This window comes from Stylophora pistillata, chromosome 13 (genome assembly GCF_964205215.1).
Source record: "Stylophora pistillata chromosome 13, jaStyPist1.2, whole genome shotgun sequence".
In the NCBI taxonomy this organism is placed as follows: domain Eukaryota; kingdom Metazoa; phylum Cnidaria; class Anthozoa; order Scleractinia; family Pocilloporidae; genus Stylophora; species Stylophora pistillata.
Window position 1 is genome coordinate 18,573,485 of NC_142531.1, and position 24,333 is coordinate 18,597,817.

Genomic DNA, 24,333 nt, shown 5'->3' on the forward strand with positions numbered 1-24,333 from the left:
GGTGCTCTACAGGTAAACCCAGAAACGACCTGGGTACGAGGCTGGGGTTGCTACCAGGGAACCAAGGAAAGTGAAATAAGGAACACCAAGTCGGGTTCGACTTTCCAAGCGATAGAAAGTGAAGTATTCAGTGCCTTGCTTTCGCACAGAACAATTTAAGGTAAGTAGAGATTGGTAAGATACATCCCGATTTGAACACTTCGTACTCAGCCTAAGATGTTCCTCATATTAGCCAACCTTTCCAACCTACATTTTGTTGATCGAACTTGTTTACCTCAGCTAAAACGTTAAACCTGTGAGCTCGACCTCATTTGCGTCGTTCTTTACAAGAGACTCCTTTCCCTTTAGAATTTTCAACAGGCTAGATAGTTGTACTGGAAAATGACGTCCTAGCAGTGGATTTTTCGATTAATCTTCAGTCGGTATGCTGCTTTGAAACATGAGAATGCTCGAGAATGCCTAAAAACAAAGCTTTACCAAAACTGCAGGTCTTGCAAATTTGGAGACAGGCAGAATATTTTTCAGTTCTTCAAAGCTTCCCTCTTACTTTGAAAGCGAATGATTCAGGTAATTCGCCTACTTTTATGAGACAACGTGCTCGGACAAATCAGATGGGAGACCGACAAACCGTTTATTACAAACTAAGGTAACATTGAGATAGAATAAATATATGAAAATCATATATTGAACTGCGGTATTTGATACGTATGATGCATGATCCTCGCAGTAGATAGCGCTATTTAAGCAATAGCGAAATTCAGACCTGAAAAAAATCAGGCCTGTACGGGACTCGAACCACTGACCTCTGCGATACTAGTGCAGCGCTCTAACCAATTGAGCTAACAAGCCAACTGAGAGCAGGCCGTTAAGTTGATTCGTAATGAACCCGTGAAAGTGATAAATGAGATAGAATAAATATATGAAAATCATATATTGAACTGCGGTATTTGATACGTATGATGCATGATCCTCGCAGTAGATAGCGCTATCTACTGCGAGGATCATGCATCATACGTAAGGTAACATTACCTCGTATGAATGTGACAGTTCTTCGTTCGAATCCGAACCTTCGTCAAGTAAAGGCTTAAAAAAGAAAAGACATACACACCATGTTGCGAAAATGTTTCCGACTCATTTAGTAACCTTGTCAGTTATTTCTCGATAATCTTTCAGCAATGTAAAAAAAAAAAAAAAAGATCTATTCAGTGCCCGACCGTAACAAAGGGTTTTTTAAATATAGATAAAGGTGGAAAAAGTGTATGAGAATGAATGGAGTTTCCTTCTTTCTAAAACTATAGACTAAGCCATGAGTACTGGACGAGGACGCCCTGCCCCTCATGATGAGGAGAGTATTTACCGTATCCCACCCTATTATTACATTCACGTTTTGGATCAGAACACGAATGTTACCAAGGTGGAAGTTGGTCCAAAAACCTTCATCCGTCAAGACAATGAAAAGGTAAGCTCGTGAATCTTTCAGTTGGACAAGTGTAAGGTGATGGTAAGGTGAATTTTCTCTGACACGGGGAATAGTGAACTTAGTTTAAAACTAAATGTCAGTCTGCAGTTAAGATTTCTTTTTGTAAAATACTTACAGTTAGTGAAGCAGAAACATATAACATGGTCTTATTGGCAAGATTTCAGCGTAACCTCATGCATGATTTATAATTGTGCATACAGTTCTTGGATAAAGGAAAAAATAGTGAAAATAGTACATTGCCTTTCAGAGCAGAGCTTTGTTTTAGAATAAATTATGTTGTTATACAGTAATGTTTCTGACTTGTTTTCTGTTCCATTTACACAGGTCATTCTTGGTCCAGAAAGAATGATTACAATTCCCCCGCGGCATTACTGTGTTGTGGAAAATCCAGTGCTGAGGGATAAAGATGGACGTGTGGTTATAGACTCCAATGGACAGATCAAATTGGGCCATGCTGATCAGGTAATGTAGCGGTTTTGTGTATTGCTGTTAATTCAACGTAAAACCAATTTTCAAAATGAATTAGCCCCATAACTCCCAGAAGTGATTGAGATGTAACTTCTCCTTATAATATATATAATATCTATACATTATCCAGCAAAGAGGTCATTAAGATACTCAAACCTATTATGTAGAGGTTGTCTTGATTAAACACCAAATTTCTCAACTAAGTTACAAAGAAATGTGTCGCAGCTAGGAGGGGAGAAACAACAATTAGACCATGGGAGTTTAATGGTTAACTTAAGGGAGAATGCAAAGTCAGATCTAAAGATAAATAGGCAACCAGTAGAATTTAAGATTAAATGTTTACCCGTGGGTGTTTCTTGCCCTCACTTTAGTGAGAACTTTCAAGCTTGTCCAAACTATTGATAATATTTTATTTATTTGAAAAATGCTCATGTAACCATTTTTTTATGGAAGGGATTATGTCAGCCATATGGTCAACTGAAAAATTTTTTACCAGAGACAATATAGTTGTGTCCTGATTTTTATGTTGAGATTTATACAAGAATAGAATTGCATATCAAAAGTGAATCATAGAGGGCTGAAACGTGGAGAGGCTTTGTTTGACATTGAAATTTATTCAAGCTGTAGATCATAACAAAAGTTCTAGAAGATTGGAGGTTTGCAAAAAAAACCCTGAAAATTAAATTTTGGAAAAAAGGGAATGGAAGGGAGAAGAGAGAAAAGGGAAGGGAGGAGAGGGAAGGAAGGAGAGGGAAGGGAAGAGAAAGAGGGGGAGGGAAATAAAAGAAGGGAGAAGAGGGAAGAGAGGAGAAGAGGGATCAAAACTAAAGGACCCTGTGGTGTACGATGACCTAATTATATAATTGGTCATGATGTGTTGTAGGATATTCGTCTTGCTCAAGACCCATTTCCTTTGTTTCCTGGTGAAGTTTTGAAGCAAAATGTTACTGGTCTAAGGGTGGTTATGGCTAACTCTGCCATAAGACTCCGTGCAATGCTGGACTATGAGTCTGAATCAGGAGAGAAGAGAGTGGCTGGGGATGAGTGGTTGTTTGAAGGGCCAGGTAATACTGATTCATATCTCTTTTGAGAGGAACAATTATGAATTATACCGATAATAAATGTATTAAATCACAAATTTAAAAGCTATGCTGAAAGTGTATGATGATGTAAAACCCTTGCAAAGAGGACCTTAACCCATTTGAGTCTCGGTATTAATTGATTAATTTGTACCTTTTGTGATTCCAATATGTTATCTTTCTAACAAGCAAGGAAGAGACAAACTTATCAGTGAGAGGATGTTATGCTGGTGTAACACAAAATCCCCCATCTAATCGCAAGATACTGTTAGTTAAATAGTGTGTTAAATCAGTTCCATACTTTTCTACTTATTGTTAGTAGTGAATATCTTTGGGGAGACTTGTTGCATTGTGGCAGAGACTCATTGCATTGTTACATTTAAAAATGGGTAATTTACATTAAGTGCAATTTTACCACATTAAAGAACAAAACAATTTTATATCTGCAGGTACTTATATACCAAAGAAAGAGGTTGAAGTGGTAGAAAACATCCTTGCCACAATCATCCAGCCAAACGAAGCCATCAGACTGAGGGCAAGAAAAGAAACTAAAGTAAGGACTAAAAGATATTATTTATTATTTTATTGTGAATAGCAATCTTATGATAAATTTCGGTACTATAAATGGAAGGACCAAACTGAACCAGGGGAACATTGATGGTTCTTTCTAAAACACATTCTATATTTGTTGTCTTCTATCAAAGAGAATGAGTAAAGAAAAGTTGAAAGGTAAATTTCCAATCTCATCTCATCTTTTCCTTTTTTTTCTTCATTTAAAAATTAATTTCTCAAACAGGATCGTGATGGTGACCTGCGTGTTGCTGGGGAAGAATGGCTTGTCAAAAAGATTGGTGCCTACCTTCCTGGTGCGTATGAGGAAGTGGTGGATGTTGTCCAAGCCTATGTGTTGACGGAGAAGGTGGGAGCAAGAATTTGTTAAAATTAATTATATTTGATTGATGAAAAAAAGGGGATTTCAATCCCCTGATGAGTGGGCGACCACGAAACAGGCTTGTAGGGATGAACTTGTAGTTTACTTGTCTTTTTCCTCCCACAATATATTCTTCGCTCTACTTCTATGTATTGAGCACTGTTCTACGAAAATCAAGTCATACTTTATATAATAATACATATATATAGTATAATAACTGCAGACAGTACTGTTTCGGCCTTCTGGGCCCCATCAGTGCAGTGCTGATGCTAGGATGGGGGAGAACCGACACGTTCACCCCAAACAACCCAACCTTTGTGGTATCGTCTAAGCCATGCCAGAGTGCTCAAACTAGTGTAAACTAGTGAGCATGCGCAATTGCAGCAGCAATGACTCATCCTAGATAGTGTGCTCAATTTGGACATGAAAGCAAAGCTTTGTATGCCAAAGAGCTATATCTAATATAGTAAATATATGTAGTAAATATATATAGTATATATAATTATATAGTATATATAGTATAATATATAAATGAAAAAAACCTTATCCTTGAATCGGAGAGTGCTCTACAATCATAGGGAGCTTTGTAAACAATTATTTAGGAAAATAAAAATTAAAACTTGGTACTACAGATCTGTTTCAAAAGGATTAAAAGTCCTCTCTCGTCAGGTGGATAAGACACTAGTTGACTAACGATCCTTTTAGGTAGATGGTTTGAGCAGCCTTATCAAATATTTAGTTGAGTGCCGGCACGCACTCGCCAGTTCATTCCTTTTGTTTAGGGTGCCCGCCCCTGTTCTGCATATGATAAAGAATTTTTCAGCTATGCAAAGATTGCATCTCTTTGTGGTATTTGAGTATGGCCTGGCCTGTTACGTGACAATTGCCTAATTCAAAATGTGGTCTACCAGGCTACAGTTGAAAGTCCCTTGGGAACCCAAACATGCGTCAGCCTTACTGCGAACCAATTTAAAACAAGATTTAGAAATCATACAGCTTCATTTAGACATGAGAACAAAAGGAACGCAACAGAGTTGAGCAAATATATCTGGTCCCTAAAGGATGCTGAAACGGAGTTTTCCGTGATCTGGAAAATAATAGCTCGCACCAGGCCGTACTCAATTACCACAAAGAGATGCAATCTTTGCATAGCTGAAAAATTCTTTATCATATGCAGAACAGGGGCGGGCACCCTAAACAAAAGGAACGAACTGGCGAGTGCGTGCCGGCACTCAACTAAATATTTGATAAGGCTGCTCAAACCACCTACTTCAAAGGACCGTTAGTCAACTAGTGTCTTATCCACCTGACAAGAGAAGACTTTTAATCCTTTCGAAACAGATCTGTAGTACCAAGTTTTAATTTTTATTTTCCTAAATAATTGTTTAGTATAATATATATATATATATTTATTAAAAACTGGATCATTGGATAATGCAGTTCAAGACTTTTATTGGCTCAGCCATTATGGTATATGAGCCAATATACCATAATCTACAAATATGGTAAGCATACGCGTCAGCTTAAAATTAAAAGGGAGCTAAAAAATTTGTCTAATATAAAGATTTGTCTAATATCTTGGGGGTGTTTGGTGTTTGGGTTAATAAAACAATTATTCCACTCGCGCTTGTTGGATACGAGATGATTATAGCCAACTTGGCGCTACACGCCTTGTTGGCTATCTATCATCTCATATCCAACGCGCGCTCGTGGAATAATTGTTAAATATACAATCGGTGCTGAAAGTAGCTTTTGATTTAAGTGCTTGATTGGCTAGGAATTCATGCTCCAGTAGTTTTTTTATTCTTTGTTGGACTTTGAATAGATATTTGTTTTTTTAGTTTTTTTTTTTTCTGAGGGTATTTTGAAATTGCTTAAATGTCAAGAGGTTATGTAGACTAAACATGTTTCGTCCTTGAGTGCTGCAAAATAAGCTCAAACACCAAGCATAAATCTATAGTGTTGGTCACTACTTATTATAAGCAGATCTCTGAACGATATCCTATTTTCAATATTCCATTACAATCCTAGTGCCTCATTGGAGTCTCTTTTATTTCCTTCTTTTATAGAAAGCTCTACACCTTCGATCCACACGCACATTTAAAGATGATACAGGTGCTGTACGAAAGAATGGGGAGGAGTGGTTAATCACCATGGCAGACACAGAGGCACATATTCCAAATGTCTATGAAGAGGTAATGTAATTAGATCACCCAGACTATGCAGTCAGCGGTATGTGTTAAGAAAAATTATGCTAACTCTGCAGCTAATTAATGCATTAATTTTTAACACCCAAAGATCAGTATTCATATTCTCCATACTCTTCTCTGGACATTTCTTATGGTGCTGACAAGGAGAAGTCATTTAAAAATCATAGCTACTTATAGGTTGACAATCATCTCCTTTATTTTCATGATCTTAATGAGTGATTTAGCAGTAATGCTGTGTCTAGAGGAATTAGATGCTGGACACCCATCAGATTTAAAGGGTTAACTGGTAACAGTCTGAGTTAAAAATTGAAATTTTGCAAATCATATCTGGTTCCATCTTGTAGGTTGTGGGAGTTGTTGATATCACAACACTGAACAACAGGCAATATTGTGTCATTCTTGATCCTGTTGATAAAGATGGGAGACCACAGTTGGGACAAAAAAGGCTGGTGAAGGTATTATAGCCAATTTTTCTCCTTTCTTATAACTAACCTCTTTTAGTCATATCAAGACTTGTCAAGGAGTGCAATATGAACTGTTGCTGTGGAATGCGAGGTGACTACCTAAAGCAAAGGAGGAAAAGGAAGGAAAAATTATTCTACATGCACACAAGTCAGAATTAGGTTACATACGGCATACAGGACATGGGCACACCCTTCCTTCAATTTCTTGAGACTGCTTAAATTAAGGATCTGTCCTTGATATGCTAAAAAAAAGAGAAACTGATGACAGGAAAAGAAAACAGTCTTACTACATTGTAGATTAATGTAGAAACTAGGAGCTATAAAACTTGTTCTACATGAAGAACAAAAAGTCTATGTCACTGTTTTTTCCTTGCCTATGTAATAAAACAGTTTTGGACAAGCTTCCCAAGTTTAACTTCCAAATGGGAGTAGCATGGAGCTATTGAATTGAAATAAAGAAATTGCAGCCCACCTGCAAGGATCATGTTATTATGTGCATATCTGTATAATTGTCACCTGCATATCAAAAGACGATCCATTTGATTTTATTGTGACAACTAAAGGTAAATTATATTAATTTTGTTCGTGGCTGTGTCCTTCAGGGAGAGAAGTCATTCTTCCTATTGCCGGGTGAAAAGCTTGAGCAAGGTATCCAAGATGTGTTTATTCTTGGTGAGGATGAGGGGCTGATTCTAAAAGCAAATGAGGCCTTCCTTGATGTTGATGAAAAAGAGGTAAATAGAAAACTAGTAACAACTTTTTTCAGGATTTATGCTAACTTTAACAGTTAAGAGTGGAGGTGCGCTGGCCTAACAGTTCGTGAACTGAAACTGCGTTGAGAAGTCCAGGTTTGAGATACATCAGGGTCAATGTTTTGTGTTCTTGAAAAAGACTCTTTACTCTCACAGTGCCTCTCTTTACCCAGGAGTATATATGGGTACTGGGAAATTTCCTGGGAAAGAGGGTAACCGGATTGACCACTTGGCTGGGATGCAGGCTTTGCCTCTTACCTTTTTTTTAAAGTTCAAAATAGTGACATATTTAACATTGAAGTTTTCATTTGGGGCATATATGCACAAACTTGATTGATCTATCATGAGGAAAGTATAGTTTCAAAATATTTTAATGAGGTAAAAACCAATCAGACGGGTCCATCTAGTTCCTTGTCCTCTTGTAGCATGGTGGTTCTTCAATGAAATTGAATTATAATTGTATTTCTGCGGATAAACGCTTGGTTAAAAGGAGTGGCTCTTAATGAAGGGAAGGCACTTTTTTGAGGTTGGGTGCTAAATAAGAAACTGTAAATCTGCACTGATTAATGTGTTAATTTAAAGAAAAAATTAAATAGTTACTTTCAAATTTTGTAAATTGTTAATGAATTCAGTTTAATTTGAATTAAATTTTTAAATTTTTATGTAGAAAGAGATGCCAAGACGACCTGGTGATCGCTGGATGATCCGTGGACCAATTGAATATGTTCCACCGGTAGAAGTGGAAGTTGTTGCACAACGGAAAGCTATTCCTCTAGATGAAAATGAAGGAATTTATGTGAGGGATATCAAGACTGGTAGGGTGAGAGCTGTGTGTGGTCAAACCTACATGTTGACCCATGATGAAGAACTCTGGGAGAAAGAGCTGCCTCCAACAGTTGAGCAACTTCTTACTGGAGGAAAGGATCCACTGGCTGATCGTGGCACAAGGAATACATTTTTACCACCAGAATTGAGTAAGGCCCTCAAAAGGGTGACCAGGTTATCTGAATTTATCTTAACCATTCTTATCATAAGATTCACTTGGCCACGCTCACCCTAACCTATAGAAAAGAGTAATGGAGACTGAAGAGCACTGTGTAGAAGGGATGGGTTGATGTGAGCCAGTTATAATGTATCAACCTTGCTAAGCTCAGTCTAAATGTCTTGACCATGAACAAAGTAGTTGCCCATTCAACCCTCTTGCTTAAAAAAAATGAATTATATACAGTTATAGTATAATTTTTACTGGGTGATCATGCTGAAGATTGTTTCTATGGCAATGTGAGCAGAAGTGACAGCATTAGGCGATGATAGCATCATATGGTCAACTGGTGAAGCCTTTGTCACTTAGTGTTTATGTAGTATCATCTATTGCTGGAAGTGGATTTAATTTCTAAACACTAAATGATTATCCCAAAGGTGGAACAAAATTAACTGTTTTGAGGAGGATTGAGAACAAACAAAGTAGTAATAAAAGCAGAAAGAAACTTTGAATGTTTTCTTGAAAGTAGACTTTTGGTAAAATTTTATTAGGTAAAATACTTAAGCCAAGTTATTTCTTGTCATCCTCCATGAATTCCCAGTACATACTTGAATCAACTTCACCAGATCAGGCCTAATAGATTTCACTGCATCTTACCTTAACCAAAGTTAACTTGTACTTTGTGGAGAGTTTTGATTAAATATTAATGAATAAAGGCTGATAGTTTCGAAAGAAACTGTTTGGGGCTGCGTCGGTGGGAGTAACAAAATAATTTGGATATATCAACAAAGTTGAAATGGTAAAGTGGCCACCATAACGATTACAAAAGCTGACATTTCGAGCGTTAGCCCTTTGCCGGAGCGAAAGACGAAGGGCTAACGCTCCAACGAAGGGCTAACGCTCGAAACGTCAGCTTTTGTAATCGTTACGGTGGCCACTTTACCATTTCAACTTTGTTGATATATCCAAATTATTTGATTAAATATTGTTTGCTACATACTTAAACCTTAAACTGTTCAAATTCAATACTTTTGAAGAAGAAGCCAGGGTAAATCTCATTCTAAAATCTTTCCAGGTTTTCAATCCATGTCCACCCACTGGGATGAAACTTCCAACAAACAACCAAACCAAACTTCATCAAGACGCCCTGGACCAAGAGGTGAAGATAATTTGAAACAACAATGCTTTTAGCTCAGTAATAACTAAAAGCCCTTGATCAAAAAATGATTTTGTGATAGTTGGAAAATTAATCAACTTTTAAGTTATTTGCTCTTTTAAAATCCATCATTCCTATATTCTTTTAGTGACATTTGAATTCAACACTAACAGTAAGTGTCAGAAAATGTTGACACAACCATTGTTTAAATATTTAACTCCAAAGTGCATCTAATTTCTCCTTACAATATGACCCTCAAATCGAGTATTAAGGTCATGAGATTAAAGGAAATGATCACCAAATAAAGAAGCTCTTCTTGATTAAAAAAAAATTCTCCTTGTCAGTACCTTAGGGAATGTATAGAGAACAGTATGGAGAATATGCATACTGATATTAGGGTGCAAAGTAAGGGTTACGGTTAAAAGACAAACTGCTGATCTTAAAAACAGTAAACAAGAGGAAAGAAAGCAATATGTTACTGATATATGTTACCTCAAATGAAATTCCCTTGAATGTACATTATAATTATGCATGAGGTAAATTATTATTTACGTTACAGCACAAAGTGAGTCCAGAAGTAGCACTGGAAGGAACAAAACCAGAGTTGTGACATTTAGAGTCCCTCACAATGCAGCAGTACAGATTTATGATTATAAAGAGAAGACTGCCAGGTAATTAGCAAGTGTCAACATCATTTAGTTTGACTGTTGACTTTGTTAAACTAATTAATTTGAGTGTTGTGTAATTATGTAGGAAAGTGGCAAATCTAAGGCAGAAAGTTTTTAATTACTTTTATTTAGTAGATCAGAACTCACTGGCATTCTTTAATCTTTTCACTTCCAAAAGTGACTTAATTCCGACTGAGACCAAAGGAGCATTTTAATTCGTGATATTTATGGTTCCTCTCTACAGGGTTGTGTTTGGTCCTGAGTTGGTTTTGCTGTGCCCAGATGAGCAGTTTACTCAGCTCAGTCTGTCAGGTGGAAAACCAAAGAAACCCAATGTTATCAAAGCATTGTGTCTCCTCCTCGGCCCAGACTTCTGTACTGATATCGTTACTGTGGAGACTGCTGACCATGCAAGACTGCAGCTACAGCTTTCCTACAACTGGTTATTGGAATTTTATATTTCTTATGATAAATGATTAGTTGAGTCATCATTCAACTCTGTGACAGGGTTGTGGATCTTTGCAGGTTAAGGCTTTTCAAGTTATAGCAGCAAAGTTTATCCCAAGTTTCTAAGGTCTTTCAACCTTGTTTTAATTTTTATTCTGAGGGGTAGTTCATGTTGGCCTAGTGTTATATAATGCGCTGGATTCTGAACCAACAGGTCCAAACTTGGGCCCTGGCATGACAGATAAGTCAAAGAAATACTGACTATTTTATAGACGTACTAGCTAGATCAGTCAGTACTTAAACAAACAAACAAACAAACAAAAATGGTCTAGCATATAATTTATTTTCCTCAACAGGCACTTTGATACTGGAGAGAAGAAGCCAAAAGATGCAGCCAAGTTGTTCTCAGTTCCAGACTTTGTTGGAGATGCATGCAAAGCAATTGCTTCAAGAATCCGTGGTGCAGTGGCTGGAGTCCAGTTTGATGACTTTCACAAGGTGCAGATCATAAGCAAAAGCCTATAATTGGTGCCTGCTAAACTGCATTGATTTTATTTTGTTTAGGTGACAATCATGTGATACTAGAAGAAACAAGCTGAATGAAAGTTCTAGAAAGTGTCAAGAAAGATTTTATGTTGACTGTATGCCAAGGGATTTTTAACATTTTAGGCCAAAAAGAAATTGAAAGCTAGAACAGATCTCCAGTCAAATGGGAAGTTTCTATAAAACTGAGTGTGCATTTGAACTGTTCGTTTAAAAAGATATATTACACACTATTTCCAAAATTTAATTTGAAAGAAGTCAAATAAACTAATTTTTGATTATTCAACCTACTTTTGAATCAGCTGCTGCATCCCCTCTAAGAATTAAGTTTGGAAAAATAAGCTTCTGAGGGGGTTATAACCAAAAGACTGTGTCAAAAGTGTTCACCAAAATAAATTAATTTCTTTTGTAGAACTCAGCAAAGATCATCCGTACTTCAGTGTTTGGCATAGATGACAACCACAAAATCCGAAATAAGTTTACTTTCCCTGCCAATAATCTAAACATCACAAGTATTGACATCCAATCAGTGGAGCCAGTTGATCAACGTACACGAGATGCATTGCAAAAGTCTGTTCAGTTGGCCATTGAGATAACAACCAACTCTCAGGAAGCCACAGCAAGGTGTATGGGTCATTAGCTTGAAGCTAATTAAGCTGTCTATAACTCCCATAAGTGACCAAGACAGAATTTCTCCTTACAATTTCAATGCGATATTAAGCAGACAATTGATGAGAATAAAGAAAATATCAATGAGGAGATTATTCGTTGATCCAATACCAAATTCTCTAAACTAATGTTAATACAAACTGTACAGCAGACAGTGAGGAGAATTACTAATGAGATCTGGGAGTGAAGGGTTAACAGAGCTGTTATGTTGTGCAGATTGTAGAACTATTTTAAAGAGGCTATGTCATGGATTGTGCACCACATTTATCATTTTCAGTCCATTTCAATATCTTCTTTCTGTTTACAATCTTGTTCCTTTTTTTGGACTAGCTATCAGTGCCTTTCTTCTTTCATCTTTTATAATAATTTATCCTTTTAACTGAGAATATAGATTTCCACAACTCACACATAAGGAAAATTATCAATTAAAATAGTATGACATGGCTTATTCTGATTATATTTCATGGACCTGAACCTGTTATTAGACTGCAATGATCTGATGGAATTCTTCTCATTTTTTTTTAAAGGCATGAAGCAGAGAGACTTGAACAAGAAGCCAAAGGTCGCCTGGAGAGACAGAAGATAACAGATGAGGCTGAAGCAGAACGTGCCAGGAAGGAACTGTTAGAACTCCAAGCTCAGAGTGCTGCAGTGGAGTCAACAGGGCAAGCCAAAGCTGAAGCCCAGTCACGAGCAGAGGCAGCTCGCATTGAAGGGGAAGCTGCAGTTCAGCAGGCAAAGTTAAAGGCAGAGGCGGCAAAGATCGAGGCTGTAAGCATTTTACTATGATCCTAGTTGTTTCTCCACATTAAAGTTGTTTTCCTAGTAGAGGCAAATTTTCCTTGTAGAAAGCCTGTGAGCAGCTGTTGTTATCAGTACTGCAGCACAAGCAGGGAAGTGCATTAGATTTGATCCAGGGAGTGATGTGAGAGTGCACAAGATCTGCACGGGCCTGTGCCTGACCCCTCACAGATTCCTTGCTTTGCTCACATTCTTGAATCTCTCCTTGGGAAGTGCGTAAGGAAAAACAATCCTGTCTTAATTGCTACCGTTGTAACATTCAATAATTTATGGTGGATATAAAGTTGAGGAATTGGATGCCTCCCATTGAAATACCTTAGGTTAGCAGTCATTGATAAATCAAGTTGGCTGATATTAAGTTTCTTTTGATGCAATAAATTCTTTGTGGGTGACTCGGTGTAATTGTCTTTCTCCCACACTTGGGAAAAAGTGAACAAGATCTTTCTCTTTTTGATAGCTGAGCTCAAAATTTTCCCTCTTCTTTGTTACTGGTGATCTTGTTACATGCATGTATGGTTACCATTTTTATTTATATCCATGTTTTGTTTTATTACAATGACCCTTTAGGAATCAGAACTACAGCGTCTGAGTAAAACCCGTGAGGCCGAGTTGAAGTACCAGCATGAACAGAATTCATTAGATGTAACTAAGGCCAAAGAAATGTCAGGCATTGAGACAGAGAAATTTAAGAACATGGTGTCATCTATTGGTTCTGATACAATTCAGGCAATAGCTACAGCTGGACCAGAGATGCAGGTATGTGTTGCAGTAACTTATTGCTTCCAGTTGGCTAAAGTTGTGTGCCTTGTGATAAGTGGAATCTCTAAAAAAGGGCTGCATTGGTTTGCTTCTTTTTGATGAGTGATTGGTCTTGGAAATTGACATCATCCTCTCACCTAATTTTTATTCTGATACTATTTTTCTCCTCATAAGCTCCTGTGATAATGATGATTTTTTTCTTAATCACCTGCCACCATTGCTTTTGTTTCGATTTTTACAAAAGTCTGTGGAAATGTGCTCTATTCTTCCTAAAATTTTAACAAGTGATAAATCTTTGATTATGGTTCCTTTTTTTTTACATTTACTGTACTAAGTTTATTTCCAAATGTTGATGGGAGGCCAGGGATAAAGGGGAATAAAAAAATGTGATAAATAAACCTGAGTTAAATGGAGGGGAAAATTTTGGTAAGTGGCTGAATTCTTGTCATTACATTGTAGGTGAAACTTCTGCAGTCATTGGGGCTGAAGTCTACTCTGATAACAGATGGTAGCTCACCTATCAATTTGTTCAGCACAGCACAAGGCTTGATTGGTGCCCTTCAACAGCCTGGCACCCCTGATGGCTTCTGATGCATCATGATTGACTGAGATTTAGCACTATTGTTGTGTACTCAAGTGAATGCTTCAAATGCAATTAATTTAAAACTTTCAATTACTGTTACCTACTAAAATATTAGTATAATGATCAGGAACTATTATCGTAGGTTAGAAACAATTAATAGATCACCAGTATAGTTTGCATGTTATTAATAGCAAAAGCAATTTGCACCAGCAGTTTAAAACCTATTTTTTCTTGTTATAGTTATGTGAATTTGCATCTTGAAAATGATGTCCCCTTGGTTTAAACTGAGTCACTTTGAATAAAAATAGGCAAGGAAACAGAAATGCAGAAGATGGACATGCATTACCAATGATAAACTTGAAAATATTTAGCCCTAATTTGTCAAGTTACTTGCCTTGTCTGGAGTTCTTTTACACTGTCAAGTTAGAGTTTGTTTTACACCATGGTACTATCACTTCAATAGCTCTAAGTATGAAACTTTAAACATGCCACAACTAATTTTCTAGGCATAGAGATTCAAGTTAAAAAAAAAAAAAAAAAGGTAGAGGTGAATATGTGGCCCAACCTCACTATAAGGCTCCGACGAAGGGCTAACGCTCGAAACGTCAGCTTTTGTAATCATTACGGTGGCCAATTTACCATTTCAACTTTGTTGATATATCCAAATTATTTCGTTACTCCCACCGACGCAGCCCCAAACAGTTTCTTTCGAAACTATCAGCCTTTATTCACTATAAGGCAGTCTGGTAAGATCCTTGCGTATGTTTACCTTCCTCAAACCTTTTGGCTGTTGTTTTCCTGATATTCGATGTGTCTAGCAATTCTCTGAGTAGATGTGTACTGTAATTCTGTAGACTAGCACCTTAAGCAAACCCAATGCTTTGTGGCTAAGAACCCATTGAAAGGATTTTCCACTTCATGCACCCGGTTTTCCATGGATGTAATTACATTCTTTAGTAAATGAATATTTGTTCAAATGTAACTGGTGTCTTAAAATAATTATTAAAATTGCCACTAGTCCTTGATAAAAAAAATTGTTTAGTATTTTATTTCCAACTTTGAGTACAGTGAAAATGTATGTCGGCTTGCCACACGGAAAAACTGGTCAATATTGCTGCCCCCTTCATGATATGACTTCAAATGTTTAGTGGAGGGGAAGAGAACTACCAGTACTTGTGTTGCAGAATGAAAACTATGGAGGGCAATGAGTTTCTAAGGCAGTTTTTGACAATATAACCTACATTCCTAAATGCGACACTCACTAGGGGTGTCCCTCAATAGTGCTTTTTCTCTTTTATCTTTCTCTTCTTTTAAGGGTGTGGTGCCTTAATCTAGTATACAGTTATGGTATGTTTCCAAAACTTTTGTTATAGCAGAGAAACAGCAGCACCAATGTCACCCAATTCTTTTTTAATGACTCAGTTCAAGACTACTACTATTTGACAGTAATAGTAACCTACCAGGAAACCTTCACAGAACTGTGTTCTAATTTTATATACAAATTCTATTTATATCCTACCAAGTTATTTTGCATACAAATATTACACCACTCTTCTACTAAATCAACATTCCGATATTTATAAAAGTAATCTAAATTCAGAGTGTAAATACAAAGGAAACTTTTGTTTCCCCTGAGAAAGACCTACTAATTCTTATAATGGTTGAAAGGTGTTTTGGAAGAATTCTGTTGCTCTTTCTACAGCTGGATCTTTGACCATCTCGCAAGACAAGTAGTTGTTTACTTTCACCCCCACTTGGCCACTCTATCAAGTCAGCATGTCACAGTAGGCATGGTGTAAAGTGGCCTTGATTTTGGCCACTCGATCAAGCCAGCTTTTCCTCTGACTCCTCTCCCAAAAAGCACCTAGTTGTTGTGCCTGCTTGTTGGAACAACCTAGAGCTTATTATAAATTGATAGTGGATGCCAATTATGTTTTTCTTATCTACTCCTCAACAGTCTCACTTAACATAACATGCTCAGACAACCAAAAGGGATGGGAACAGTACTTCTGTGAAGGTTTCCTCCCACATCTCACACCCTAACATTTCTGGTTCTGCATTTTGGTCTTTGAACTCTTTGGAGAAATCTTTCAGGTTCCAGAGATCATCCAAAGAGTCCAAAGACTCACAGTCCATTCCAACCAAGTCTGCTACTGTTATGTCACTGCAGCTTGATTCTGGGACTGTGCCATCTGTGCTTTGCACTTCCTCTTTTGAGTCTGTGTTGGTGTCATGTTGACAGCAGGTTGGGGCTGCTGTGGCTTCTTGTTTGGGCTGAATAAATGTGAGTGAGTCTCCTTCCCCATCAAGTTCAAAAAGGCCAAAATCCATGTCATGCTGAAAAGATGCCAAATGATCAGTTAAAATCTTGCCTTTCACAAGATAATTTTATCATGCTTTTAATACACATTTTATTTCCTTGTTTTTCATTTGCTCTCCCTCACTCTTAAAGAGCAAACTGAAAGCCATCCATGATGAAAAAAAAAATGGGGTTAAAAAATAACTTATGGGAAGTGAAGTAAATATAATTACTGATTAAAATTCAAACAGCTGGAAGGACATATTCAAATCCCACTAGTGATGGATCAGCTGTTCTCATTATCAACAAAATTCCCTTACCTCACCAGTGTTGCCTAGGAACATCAAATGAGGATATTGCCTCCTTTCTAAGTTTAAGTAAATTTTCAGTGGACAAGAACAATGGAGTAAAATCTTCACTCCCTCAGGCATTTTGTCACTAACTTCACTACCAAGTCTCTCTCTATGTTTCATGCATGAATTTTACCCACAAAATAAAATAATACATCGCCATTACCTGTTGTTGATCGTCATCCAAGTCGTGATCAGAGAAAGAAACAGAATCAGGCGTCCCTGCTGCTGAGAAACTGAGAGTGATGCATACTCGTTATATTCTGCTTCTTTCTTGATCACAACTGGATTGTGTTTGGTGTCTGGACTGGCTTCTGGGGTTGATGGGTAATTTGTACACACTGGAGCTGGTGACACAGGGGGAGTAAGACCCAGTCGAACTCTCAACTCTGAGTTTTCGATTGTTACTGCTTCCGAGTGTTTTCTCAGACTTTCATTATCCAAACGAAGAGTTTTATTCTGCAAGAAAATAAAGGAAAGACATTAGGCGGTACTTAAATTCGTCAGAAAGGCATTACATATGGAGGAATATCTAATTAGCCTACAGGGAGGAACAGCAAAACAATTGGTCTCAGCATGCCGTATCATTCCACAATCCCGTGAACAAAATGTTTGGTATGTTTTCTTCATAATTTTAACCAACCCGGAGTGGATGACGCACAAAACTTTCATACAAGAAAAATATATTGAATCCAAACAATCTATTTATATTCACGACCAACAATGACCCTTCAAAATGATGGTGAGATGGGCCAAAATCGAGAAGTATTACGTTTCTAAATAATGTGATAAATTTAGTGGTGAGAAAGACATAAAGATAATCTCATCAACAGCCTTTCAACGACAACTTGAAACAAAACGAAACACTAGTCCGAAACGTAATTTCACATCCGTTTCCGATGAAACAAGGGAGAATGAAAACTGTTCGACTCACGCAACTGACCAAGGAAGTAGGGAGACGTTTCTAGTGAATTTTTGACGATCGAGAGAAATTAACCTATTCAGTTAAACCTACCACATTCAACCTAAGACAGTTTTGAGATAAAAAAAATGGAGAAATTGAGGGAAAAGCTTCTTCACAAGTACCTCTTTCTCTAACTGAGCAACCAGTTCTTCAAGTTCGGTCATTCGTGCCTTCTTTCTGTCGCGAGCAGTTTGAGCTGCGACCCGGTTCTTCAGTTTTCTAGATACAACAAAAACGAAGTTTAATCCTCTCTACACAAAACAGAACCCTGCTTCGAGAATTATCGCCCTTTATAGACAGTTCAACATACTGGTTCTTTTCACAATAAGGATTACCCACCTTCGAAGAGCCCTCTCTTCGGCAGACAAATTGTCAAGTCTTTTCCTCTTCCTAGGCTGGCCATCTGTGGTTGAATTGTTAAGAACAAGTGATTTTAGGACGGCTTCTCTATTTATGCTTTTCGATTCCATTTGAACTTCGTCGACCATTTCAAACCGTGAGTCGCTTCTTTCCCTGAAATCTATCTTCTGAGGTCTTTTGTACACAATCACGAACGAGGAAATTTTACGGAAAATTTCGTCAGATCTCCCAAATATGGTATGTTTGTTTCCCAAAATAGAATAAATACGTGAGCGTCAACCAATCAAAAGGCGCCACGAACTCACTCTCGTAAAGCGCTTCATCAAAGAAGGAAAGGTATGCCCTTTCAGCGATCTTCCTTCGCGGATGTTTTAGGGCTAAATATATATTTTGATATTCAAGGGAAAAAGGTTGTTTTTGGAAACTCAGTTTAATTCAATTTGATCAATTTTTCAACGGCACTATACTGAACAAGCTAACGTATTGGTTAGCGAAATTTACGACAAGTTACATTGATTAAAATATTTTAAACAAAACAGTGACTACTAAAAAAATCGTGATACACATATGCGTAAGTCTCTTCACTCGTGAACGATGGCGTAGATGAAAGACGGAACTAAAACCGCATTCAAAAAGTACAAGGCGGAAAACTTGCACGCGTTTATTTTCCGTAAGGCTAGGATGATGAGGGTTCCCTACGAGCCCCCGGTTAGTGAAAGCGTTACCTCCCCTACCCTCCTCCCCAGGAACATTGGATATTTACTTTCCATGACGTCCTAACTTTTAAAATTTTCATTGGACAAATGGATAGACCAATCAAAATTAATGATACAAAATACAAAATGTCACCGCTAAACTGTAGGTGTCCATGTTATTTGCGTTTGAGCAAGTTTTCTTCGTTTTCGCCACAACAAAGAAAAAATGTCGCATAAAGGTAAGTTATCTATTTTCTTCCGACATTTTAGGATCTAATCATAAGAACTGAATGTGGTAACAACATGAATGCAGCTATGAAGGAAATGAAAGCAAGGAGTGCTGTAGCCGTGACAGTTTTGGAAATTTTAAAAAATCAATTTGCGCGTACACGGCATGTATAGATAGTAATAGATCAAAATGTGTTTAAAATATTTCCGAGTTGTCGAGTTCTGGCCGCATCAAAGCTATTTAAGGAAATATCAAGTTGAAAAGCAAACATGTTAGGATTGTGGTGGGAAGATTTTTCTTTGTCTAGCTGCCGGCTAAGTGAAACCCGACTGGATCTGCCTGTGCAAACCGGCCAGGCATGGTGACCAACTGCTGTGGGGTTAGCATTGATAATTTCAATCAATCAGGGACATGCCTACAAACTAACTGAACAAGAAGAAGTACAACTTAAACAGAAAGAACCAGAACTTGCTCCTACAGATGTACTTACATTTTACCATTGTTAACTCTTAATTGACTCCAAAGAGTGACCAGCATGTTATTTCTCCTTACAATATCACCCCTTACAATATCAAACATTAAGGTCATGAGAATAAAGGAAATGATCACTAACTAAAGAAGCTCTTGATCATCAAAAAAATGGCTAAACTTCAGAATACCCGGCCACATCATTTACATATCATTGAATAAGAATAGCGTCTATTGTATTATACCTCATTCTTCAAAGCCTCCCGACATATGTAAATGATGTGGACGGGTATTCTGAAGTTGCTCCAAAAAAATTCCCCTTATCTGCACCTTAAAGGAAATGTATAGAGAACAGTATGGAGAAGAATATGCATATTGGCATTAGGGATTAAAGCATTTTTCATACAAGGGGCAAAATTACTGAATTGTGATTGGTCAAGACAGAGGGCATTTTTTCTTAATTTTTGTAATTGCCCCGGGCAAAATTACTTGAAAATGATTGGCGGAAAATTGCTTAGCAATGGCTGCCAAGGTAAAGAAATTTCTGTTTGTTTTGTAACAATGGCGTCCCATTTTGCGCGAGATCAGTAAGAAAACATTTTGCCCCTTATATTATAAACGAGTAATCACATGGTTCCTTGTAAAATTAAGGATTAATATCACTTGTGTTTTTGGAAGTTGCAGATATTGCCCAAGTCGCATAGCGACTTGGGCAATTTCAGCAACTTCCAAAAACACACAAGATATTAATCCTTAATTTTACTTGGCCCCATGTGATTACCTGTACTAATTTCAAAATGCAAGGTGGTGTATTAATTTTCAAAAATTGTGTTTGATCTGTTTGACTCTCAGGATCTTAAATTTGTTCATCCTAGATAAAAAGCAATGGTGTGAGAAGATTCAAACAGAGATAGTAAGCAGTGAATTGCCAGAAGAAGCCAATAAACTTAAATCAGTGGTCGCTAGTGTTCAAGGAATGGTAAGCATACTAAATGAAAAATGGTTTTAGTATATTTAACCCTTTGCACTCTAACATCAGTATATGTATTTGCTTCACGCTTGGGCCATGAATGCAAGTGGAAAAAACTTTGTCAGCAAGTTGCTGCAATGACAGACAATGATATTAGCAAGAGGTATAATTTAACAGCAATTCCTAGTTGACTACCCACACAGTATTTAAATCCAGCCTTGGAACATGATGCTGTTGGACTAGTGTAAATGTGGTTTCTAGTTGAAGAAGTATTACCATTTCCAGTTTTTTAAACAAAGAAATATGAAACATTTAGTGTAGGAATAAACTTTTTTTCTTTACTGCATCCACAGGAAAGTATGAATGACAAGTCACCAACAAAGCAAGAAAAGGGGAACAAAAGTGAAATATCTCCACCAGCCACACAAGGGAAATGTACTGACACTAAAGGACAGAAATTACTGAGTAAGAATGATCACAAAAACTCATGTGGGACAGAGACTAATTCGCAGGAATATGAACCTACAGAAAGTGACACAGTAAAGCCAGGGGAGAGAAAGACTGGTGAAAAAGACAAAGCTTTGCCTAAAGATTCTAAAAAACCACCTACAGAAAGAGAAATAGGTAATAAATCTATTGAAGTGGAGGAAAGAACAAAGAAGCAAGCATTTGATCTGTTAAAATGGAAAAATAGTCCACCTACACAAGTCAAAGAGAAAAAGAAGAGAGTGTAAGTTAATGAGTAAATAATTAAAGTCAAGTTCATCATATGAAGTTTTAAGGATAGGTATAGGTGTAAGACAGCATTAGTGCTAAGTAATGGAGTGGGAAATGTGGTGATAGCATTGGTGCTGAGTAATGGAGTGGGAAATGCGGTGATAGCATTGGTGCTAAGTAATGGAGTGGGAAATGTGGTGATAGCATTGGTGCTGAGTAATGAGTGGGAAATGCAGTGAACAAAAAAACTCTGTTCACATGGATATAAAAAGATCTTATCATCTCTAATCACGATTCATAGATAAGAAATAAGAAAAAAACAGTCATATCAAGATTCACCAGAAAAAAATCGCTAAATCACACTTCATGTAAAGAAGTATAGGTGACCCTCTGGTAAGGTCTCCTACCCATTCCTCTTGACCCAAAGTTAAGTATTGCTGACCCTCTCTCAAAGGGTCTCTCTGTTCACCCAGGAGTTTAAATGGGTAACTTTGAACTGTCAGATAAGCGTGACAAAATGGAAGGGAGGGGAGGGGGGGTGACTTGCAATCCTAAACAGTTTACACTTCAGAAGCCAAGATAAATTGTAGCTGGAAGGGCCTCTTTGTACAGAAGCAGATTTTTTTGTGTGATGCTAGAACTCAGTGTTTTAATAAATTTAAAGCCTTATCAAGTTTTACTGAACTACCCTTTTCCACTTTTTATCACAAGGTGATTCTGTTAATGACTATGGTAAGGGTTTCCAAACATTGTACAAAGACAATGACAAGACTAATGTATTTGAGGAAAGTTATTGATGTAAGTGTATGCTTATCTTAGAAAGGGGACCTTTTATTACACATTGACAGTTGTCAGTAACAGTCCATTCTCCTTTGGACAAAAATCTTGTCAAGTTTCTCAAAATTTTGCACTCTCCTCTAATGTTGAGCTTTCTTTATAACGTCAAGTTTTGTTTCTACTAACAGAGACAATTCTGTTAGTAACATGAAAAGGCTAACAAGAAGATTTTTTTTATCTAGTGCTCATAGCTTGCAGCAGACATTCATTAAGGTTTTGAACCAAAGATCTTTATCTTCTTTGTGTTGAAATTTTTCAGCAAGAAAAAAGAAGTGAAGCAGTCACGACAAAGTGAGGTGTCTGAGTATTTTCCTGTTAGGAGAAGTGATCGCAAAAGCAAATCAGTTCTACAGGTACTTACCGCTAATTGGACATACAAGTTATAGTTTTCCTAACTTTCTGTAACACTCATTAGTTTTTGCACAAAGTTTTTCCTTTTCCCTGACTTATAAATTGTTTTAAGGTAAAGTATTTTGATTGTAGAGTGAAAAACAAAAAGCTTTGGAGGAGGCCCTGTTATCAGGCAAAGAGGAAGGTCTAGAGGTAAGGCATCTTAACCCTCTCGCTCCCAAGATCTCGTCAGTAATTCTCCGCACTGTCTGCTATACAATACTTATGACGTCAGTTCTGAGAATTTGGTATTGAATTAACTGATAAGATCCTTATTGATATTGTAAGGAGAAATTCTTTCTTGGTCACTCATGGGAGTTAAAGGATAAAATCTGAAGGTGTGCAGTGACTGAATGTAGTATATGATTGGCTGAATTTTTAACCCTTTTTGATTGCCAAGAGAAACTAAGAGGTTTATCACAATATTTATACCAGGTACAAGAAGTGGAGGGTAAAGGCAGAGGTGTGTTTGCCAAAAGAAACTTTGCAAGAGGACAATTTGTGTGTGAATATGCTGGTGAACTTATTAGTTATGAAGCTGCAAAGGAACGAGAGAAGTTCTATGAAGGAAAGACAGAATTTGGATGTTATATGTATTATTTTAACTTCAAGGACAAAAAGTACTGGTAAGTACTTTCACAAGTATTTTGTAACATCTAGATGTGTTTTCAGACTGATTTTTCCTTTGAGCAGTAATAGCATTTGCAGAGTTTTCCAGCATAGGGTCCTTCATTAGAATTGTACTACCAATTTGGGCATGCCTGGTTGTTTTATTATTATAATGAATTATCACTTTTTTGACAAAGAGAAGATCAAAGGACCCCCTACCCCTCACCCACTTAGCAAAACTTTGGAGTTAAAGTACCCATTGACCCCCTACCCTTCTCTTACTTAGCAACACTTTTGAGTTGAAGCACTCAATGACCCCCTGCCCCTCTCCCGCTTGGCAACACTTGAGTAAAAGTACCCAAGGACTCCCTACCCATCTCCCACTTAGCAAGGCTTTGGAGCAGTATTTGCTTTACTTTTAGAGGTTTGATTAACTAGAACAAGACCCAATGCACTTCACTGGAAAGAGCAGCTTAGTTGTTTTTAACCTTTGTTATCATTATTTCAATTTGTCAGTGTTGATGCTACGAAAGAAAGTGGAAGATTGGGCCGGCTTTTGAATCACAGCAGAATGGAAGCCAATTGTGTAACAAGGCTGGTGTCAATCAAAGACAGACCTCACCTAATACTGGAAACAAACAGAGATGTCAAAGCGGGAGAAGAGCTTCTCTACGATTATGGAGAAAGAAGCAAAGACGTCCTTCGATTTCATCAATGGTTAAAGAGCTAGTACAGATATTCTGAATGCTGGGTACCCAGTCACTTTGCAAACAACCAACTTGACGAAACCATTGGTCAACTTGCCGCCTTACTTACCCTAGCACTTCTTGTTTTTGTTTTTTTTTTTTTTATGGCAGAGTAACAATGCTACAATACATCATGAGAACTTACATTACATTACATCAAACTACAATTTTTGGTAAGCTATATATGTTATGAAATGAGAGGTTAAGTATTTTTGATTAGGAACATTTGTTAAAAAGAAGTGTAGAGGAACATACCCATAATATATTTTAAACCGAAATAAACATTCTGACAGTAAGACTTCCTCAAATGTGCTGAGGGGGAATTGACCAGTAGTGTCAGCAAGTTGACTAATAGTGTCGGCAAGTTGACATGTCAGCTATGTGACAGATAACCCTTAAGGGTCAGATGACTGAAGAACTGACTCAAATTCTGTGGTGGGAGCAGCTTACAGCTACGAATGAACTTGATATCAGTTACCACCTTTTTAACAGATTGTCAGACTGGAGTACATGTGAAGTATGCTCACTCTCTTGAAGTTTCTCATTTACAACTCTGAGAAGCAGCAACAGAGGTCTTGTTATGATCATAATTTCTGTGAAATTGTTTAAAAGTGATTGTATCGAATTTACTTCATTTGTGATAATTTTTGTTTTTGGAAGAACTTTTTTTTCATCATCAAATTAAAGGGGATGACATCTTAAGGTTT

The 24,333-nt window shown here is 37.3% G+C and overlaps 3 protein-coding genes across 7 annotated transcripts; 2 read left to right on the forward strand and 1 right to left on the reverse strand.

Annotated features, from left to right (window-relative positions):
* Positions 1-18: 18 nt before the first annotated feature.
* Positions 19-15,026, forward strand: LOC111333024 (major vault protein). Of its 3 annotated transcripts, none has more exons than XR_015994918.1 (19): positions 19-160; positions 1,299-1,459; positions 1,805-1,942; positions 2,832-3,012; positions 3,477-3,580; positions 3,824-3,946; positions 6,028-6,153; positions 6,513-6,623; positions 7,235-7,366; positions 8,052-8,358; positions 9,442-9,525; positions 10,082-10,193; positions 10,435-10,632; positions 10,994-11,135; positions 11,593-11,804; positions 12,377-12,620; positions 13,218-13,406; positions 13,869-14,568; positions 14,731-15,026. XR_015994918.1 is itself a non-coding variant. In XM_022938537.2 (18 exons), exons 2-18 carry the CDS (start codon positions 1,307-1,309, stop codon positions 13,998-14,000), a joined length of 2,688 nt encoding a protein of 895 aa, XP_022794272.2. In that variant the 5' UTR covers positions 19-160; positions 1,299-1,306; the 3' UTR covers positions 14,001-15,026. The 3 variants fall into 3 exon arrangements, 1 of the variants encoding a protein (XP_022794272.2); XR_015994919.1 differs by lacking the exon at positions 19-160 and adding an exon at positions 628-646; XM_022938537.2 differs by having other exon boundaries at positions 13,869-15,026.
* A 361-nt stretch (positions 15,027-15,387) lies between these two features.
* LOC111333026 (uncharacterized) lies at positions 15,388-18,167 on the reverse strand. The gene is made up of 4 exons (XM_022938542.2): positions 17,945-18,167; positions 17,728-17,824; positions 16,808-17,100; positions 15,388-16,329 (listed from the first exon to the last, which is right to left on the reverse strand). Exons 1-4 carry the CDS (start codon positions 18,091-18,093, stop codon positions 16,149-16,151), a joined length of 720 nt encoding a protein of 239 aa, XP_022794277.1. The 5' UTR covers positions 18,094-18,167; the 3' UTR covers positions 15,388-16,148.
* On the forward strand, positions 17,096-23,924 carry LOC111333025 (N-lysine methyltransferase KMT5A-A). 3 transcript variants are annotated; one of them, XM_022938540.2, is made up of 7 exons: positions 17,096-17,256; positions 20,233-20,336; positions 20,681-21,057; positions 22,141-22,234; positions 22,365-22,424; positions 22,707-22,897; positions 23,397-23,924. In XM_022938540.2, exons 1-7 carry the CDS (start codon positions 17,250-17,252, stop codon positions 23,608-23,610), a joined length of 1,047 nt encoding a protein of 348 aa, XP_022794275.2. In that variant the 5' UTR covers positions 17,096-17,249; the 3' UTR covers positions 23,611-23,924. The 3 variants fall into 3 exon arrangements, with proteins under 3 accessions (XP_022794275.2, XP_022794274.2, XP_022794276.2); XM_022938539.2 differs by lacking the exon at positions 17,096-17,256 and adding an exon at positions 18,290-18,899; XM_022938541.2 differs by lacking the exon at positions 17,096-17,256 and adding an exon at positions 18,293-18,899 and having other exon boundaries at positions 20,210-20,336.
* The last annotated feature ends 409 nt before the right edge of the window (positions 23,925-24,333 follow it).